This window comes from Branchiostoma floridae, unplaced genomic scaffold, assembly GCF_000003815.2.
Source record: "Branchiostoma floridae strain S238N-H82 unplaced genomic scaffold, Bfl_VNyyK Sc7u5tJ_372, whole genome shotgun sequence".
Lineage (NCBI taxonomy): Eukaryota > Metazoa > Chordata > Leptocardii > Amphioxiformes > Branchiostomatidae > Branchiostoma > Branchiostoma floridae.
Genome location: NW_023365817.1, coordinates 24912 through 30911, shown reverse-complemented (window position 1 = coordinate 30911; position 6000 = coordinate 24912). Strand labels below are relative to the sequence as shown.

The 6000-nt window shown below is 38.8% G+C and overlaps 1 protein-coding gene across 1 annotated transcript in view; it reads right to left on the bottom strand.

Annotated features, from left to right (window-relative positions):
- The window catches only part of LOC118408713 (cyclic nucleotide-gated cation channel beta-3-like), a 29127-nt gene that overhangs the window by 14831 nt on the left and 8296 nt on the right, over positions 1-6000 (bottom strand). The window contains exons 6-8 of the mRNA XM_035809565.1: positions 5821-5960; positions 721-882; positions 5-89 (exon numbers count right to left, since the gene is read on the bottom strand). Of these exons, the coding sequence (XP_035665458.1) occupies positions 5-89; positions 721-882; positions 5821-5960 (387 nt within the window). The remainder of the gene's footprint in view (positions 1-4; positions 90-720; positions 883-5820; positions 5961-6000) is intronic.

Below are 6000 nucleotides of genomic sequence, written 5' to 3'. Positions count from 1 at the left end.
GAACGGAAAGGACTGACGCAAAAAGATGGTCCAGGCATTGTAGGTAAAGGCGGAAGCCACTATCACCAACCAAGTCATGTAAAGACGACCTGTATTAAAAAACATGATGGCAACATCAGAGTTGGAAAAAAATTTACTGGCAAAAACAAAATTCACTGGTCCAAAATTTGAATGATATCTTTTGTTCCATTTTTACTTGCATCGCGGAAAAAGGCTTTCAAAGTGGTCACCAATTTCTCCAGTGGGAAGTTTTTATTACAAAATATACTATGAGATGTACTAGACTAAGTATACACTAAATCACAATGAAAACATAGAAGCTCCAGTACAGAACTGTAGGAAATTATCAGGATGCCCATTCTCAAACTTGACCTATGTCTAACACCAACACCAACCCACTTAACAAGTAACATGTTCTTGAGCATCCATCCACAGATTCTCAAGTTTTGCTGTTAACACAACACATAAATTCACAGCCAAGATACATGTAGAGAAACATAACACACTGACAAAGGTAAAGATTCACAGAATACATGTATTCCTGATGTTACTGCTGGAGATAGACAGGTCATTCATTTTGCAAACAAGGTCGACAGAGTTCCTCCGAAAATTTAGAGGGGTAAGTCCCTATAGTTTTAATTCCAGTGTTGGAAGTAAAGTGTAAGCATTTTCTATAACATACAATGTCATGTAGTTTGAACATGAAATGGCAAGACATACTTTCCAGGGGGTCCATTGTGTGAGGAATGATCTGAGGAAGGCGGACCTGCCACTTGAGAAGGGAGAAGACAGTCGGTTCTGGCTCTTCGTTCTGCTGGTGTCCCGCTGGCAATGGCTTCGTCAGAGACGAGAACGACAGGCGCTGGCGGTCTTCATCTTTCTCTGCGGCAGATAACATTGACAACATTCTGAACTTCAGTACATAAAATTGATGGAAGTATTAAGTTTTCAAATGACAAATTTTACAGGAAAATGGGATCCAAAACATAATGAGTGGGATGGAAAAATTTTTAAAGCTGAAGACAGCCCTGATTCAATTTTTTCCTTTCTCTGAAGGGATTCTATGATGATTAGGGGTGGGTACCGGTACAGAAAATTCAGGTCCAGGTTCGGTCCAGGTCCAGAGGATTAGGTCCAGGTCCGGACCTGAACCTGGGCCTGATTCAGTATGGGAGAACTTGTGAATGGACGATACTCAAATCAATGGTCCTTTTCGCTACAAAGAAATCTGTTTTGTGGAGTCTTCATCTTTCTCTGCGGCAGATAACATTATGGTCAGAGTAGATTCATGAAATGTAGAAGAGTAGATTCATCCCTTAAGCTATCTTGCACAATGCAGTCGTCCTGGTGTCCTTCAGCCTCTAGCCACTGAAGAAGCTCTTACATAGTGAAATTTAAGTTTGGCCAACAGGCTGTATAAAAGTTCAAATTTGAACTATGTGGCTCCAGATGTCCGATGTCTTTCTGAGGGATGACTGCAGTGTGCAAGATGTTGGTAGCTTGAGGGATGAATCTACTGTTACAGTACTACATATTGTGGTCAGATGATGATAAACTGGATTCAAGACATGTCATACCTGGGCCATGATAACATTTGATACCGATATTAGAACCCGGTGATAACCTGTAGTATCACTTGGGGTTCTACTTATATTCCACAAGCTTAATACTGTAAATACATTTAAGTTCGCAGGGATTTAATTTCGCATTAGCGGGAAAGTGAGTGTTCGCAGTGGTTTTAAGTTTGAAGTAGTGCCATACACTGTATAGTCACATACTGTAATGGAAAAATGTTTGCAGTGGTTTTAAGTTTGCAGTAAGACTTCCTCGAAAAAACCTCGCAAACATAAAACCATATTATTTGCGAATATTTCTGCATTTACAGTAAATCAAATGCACTTTGCATGCACCAAGTGCAGCACGGTAAAAAATTTCAATACCGGATTCGGACCTTAGCATTGTTGTTTCTCAACTATTGGTGCAGTTTTTTATTTGAAACGTGTGATTCTTGGATGAGCATGACATACATAGGTAATTTAACACGGTGTATTCTGCAGGGTCGGCCTGACAACGTTAACCCCAGTGACACAGAATCAATATTCTATATCATATAATTATCATTTCAGAGCTCAATTGACAGAAATAACTCAATAACACCAAATAACAGTTACTCAAGCAACCTGATATGTAAATGGTCAGACGTTTCAGATAGCATCCATTGTAAATGCTTTACACTTTGTGACCGCATCTGAACTGTGAGCAGCGACACCTATGCTGCAGTACAATGTGAAGCAGTCAGAATTGCCCTGAGAAGGTGACAGACGGTCACCGAAACGTCGTGTGAATAAAACAATGGTTGTGTAAAAAGAGTCCCTTTATTCAGCATCCATTGTTTTTCATGAGTCACTCGATAGATATCAAGCTTTTATCAGTTTTTTTAGCCCAAACTCTAAATTGAAGTGTTATTGAGGTGAAGACAATACAATAGAAGACAATAGGAATAAAGACAGCCTGTCTGAAACATCTAACCATTTCAACAATATTTGCGTGGTAGGTGTACATGTAGTAGCCTGGGCACCATCTGATTGCTAACTGGCTTCTTGCGCTCGCTCCCTCACTAACTCAAAAGACAAGTGCAAGTAGCCCTGGTAGAGACCTGGGGATGGTACCCAGGCTTCTACATGTAGGTCTTGGGGCAGAGAATATGTGATGTACGTTTGGGGCACCTAGTGACTTTTTTTTTAACTGCAGGAGCCAATTGCAATTTTGCGTTAGTTTTTGAAAGACGTAACATTGTATCTTGATTGCAGATACCAGTACGTTTCTTCATTCTATTTTGTTTTTCTTAAATGCAGAGTCTGACATATCTAAGTACCTGATACAAAAGAAAAGCTACAGGGTTGCAGTTAAGGTCAATTTGTTATGCCAGTCAAGTATTGTAACAGTTGTGTGATTTGTTTGTTTGTTTGATTGCTGTCAGTAACTCTCATGACCAGGTCCTGGTTATTCAGTGTGCCTTAGCATTTTCAATAACCTTTAATTTGAAATTCGTACGAATCTTATGAGATAAGCACAAATCATTATGCAAAAATGTACGAATCTTATGAAAGCCGCACAAATCTCTATGCGGAAACGTATGAACCTTAAGCAGATAATCACAAATCACTATAATGTGACATGCACGAATCTTATGTGATTCGCACAAACCTTATGTAAACCAACCTACTGCTGCCGGGGTCATGCAACAGATGGAACAGGATATTCAAAATGGCGGGCCTCAATCTTCGGCAAAGGGAAAATAGGAATTGTGACGAGCCAAAATGGAGCAAAGGAGTAGCTCACAGGCTATGTTTTTGTGTTGGTATATGTCAATCAATGATTTGAAATAAGAATATCATGGGTAGAAACACTCAGAAACATAAGATTCCTACAAACTTCATAAGGTTCATGCAAATGCTTATAATAGGCACCCGTTATTAGTGACTGAGAGCTACTACTCAAGTGCAGTTCCTCAAATGACTTGACTACTGAACTCAGAATTATTAGTTTATTATTAATTGCCCTTGCATATTTGTTTGTACTACCAAGTATTTGGCTGTAACTTTTGCAAGTACAGTGTATAAAACTTCTTGAGATGAATATGACATAACTACATGTTGCAATTCTGTATGCTTCAATATTTTTTCAAAATCCAATTATATGCTATATTTATCATCCGCATATTTGTTTTACTGTTTCTTTGCAGACTTTACCTATTATGTAATAAACTGTCTCGACACCATAGACTTCCTGCAACTTATAATCCACTGCTCACCGAGTCACGTGTTTTATCTGAATAATGTGACGTCAGTACATTGCCCATTCATTGCATTGACAAAGATTGCAGATCAAAAATTTGGGCAAGTCCATTTTTTTGCGTTAGAAGTTAGTAAATTACAACTTAAGTAGACTGAGTATCTCAAATGATTTTACAGCTTACAATTTTTATCCAATCTACTAGTACTTTTCAAACAGTGTTGCAGGCATGACTATTCTGGAGCAGCTGATTCTACATTCTAACTGGACCAGTGCAGGCATACAGAAAAGTATTTCTAGTCCTGATTGTGTCATGTCTCTTTAATATGCATAGTGCCCATTTCACTTTGTACAATCATGAGCAAAGTAGACACAAAGTTCCGAGTCATAAAGAAATAAATCTAGGATAACTAGATCCTGAGTCATAGTAGCATATCATATGAATATAATTATAAATATATATACCTGACTGATATTTGATATAATAGCAAAATATGACATTTGAGGTATTGATAATACAATAAATGATTTCTAACAAGGGCGTATAGTTTATTTTCAGACAGCAGAGGCAATCGTTGTGTAGTTGAGTATTTTTACTTTCTGTGTGTCCTATAAATTTGTTAGTAATATCTAAATTCTAAGGCAAAAAATATTCATACAAGAACGTTCATTTATGAAGCTATCAGCTCTAAAATATCATATCATCAATTTGCTTTAGCTCCATTTCCATTTTCAGTTATCATGAAAAAACATGAGATATCAAAACTACAATTTCTCCTGCAGTACCCTAGAAAACAGCAAGATGGCCCATAATTGAACAAGTCCTCTGCTTTGAATGCTAACATTTGTACCCACATTCCAAATATCATACAGATCCTTCCAGTTATGAAGAATTCAAGATATAGCAAAATTAATATAGCAGGGTGCACTGAAGAAATTAACAAGTCAGAATTTATCATATCTAAGTTCAGCAATATGCAAAATATGTGAAAGTGAGTAGAGTTTGCCAGCTTGTTGGGCTCCTGGCAGTGGTCATCATACTGCAGCCGACGCACAGCAGTTGGCGGAAAATGTATTCAGGTGCAACATTCAACCCAGCCATCCAATAAATCCGAATCAAACCGTGTCAAAACTGACATATTCCTCTTCTGGTCACCACAGTTTGGGCCTCAATAACCTTCAAAGGGGAATCTCAACAACCCTTTCAAGTACTTTGACGTACTTTATGTCCTTATGTTGTAATCTTAAACTTTACATCCGTACACAAAATAAAGCACTTACCAACAACCTTTGATCCTTTGATGACATAACGCTTCCAATATGGATGTGTGACATAGGCTTAGGGTCATTTCAACTTGATAAGAATCAGAGGACTAATCTTATCGAAAGCTTGTTGGTAAGCGCCTTATTTTGTGTCCAGACAGCCCTGATTCAATTAATCCTTTTTCTGAAGGGATTCTATGATGATTAGGGGTGGGTACCCGTACAGAAAATTCAGCTCCAGGTTTGAATTCGGTTACAGGTCCAGAGGATTAGGTCCAGGTCTGGACCTGAACCTGGGCCTGATTCAGTATGGGAGAACTTGTGAATGGGGGATACTCAAATAAATGGTCCTTTTTGTTACAAAGGAATCTGTTTTGTGGAGTATTCGACTCCCGCTGGCATTCTAAAATCTAACTGCCTCTGTACGATTGACTGTAAAACATGGTAGAAATGACTACAGACTCTTCGCTACTTCGCTCTTGTTATTTTTCTCAACCGGTAATCCCCGAAACGTGTGAATGCCTGATCATATCTGTTGATTTTCCAATAGGTCCAACATCCAGCCCAACAGATTTTTTCAGGTCCGTTTTTTCTGGACCGGTCCAATAAGAAAAACCTGTTTTGTACCGGTAACGATGCTGATATTATCATGATTAAAGGGGTGGGTACCAGTACACCCCTTTAATCATGATAATATCAGCATAATTCTGGCAGCACTCAGAAGTGCAGGAATTAAAACGTTAACTGTGTCACCACACTCACCACTGTTGAGACTCTCTGCTGAGGTGGATGGTGTGGGGGGCTGGACGATCTGATCCTTGGCCTGGCGAGTTCGCTCTGTCAGACGCTCGAACAATGTCTTCAGTCTCGAGAAAGCAGGATGGTCTTTTGACAGGTATGGCCTGCAAATAGATGGAATTCATTCATTTGTAACAGTTACTG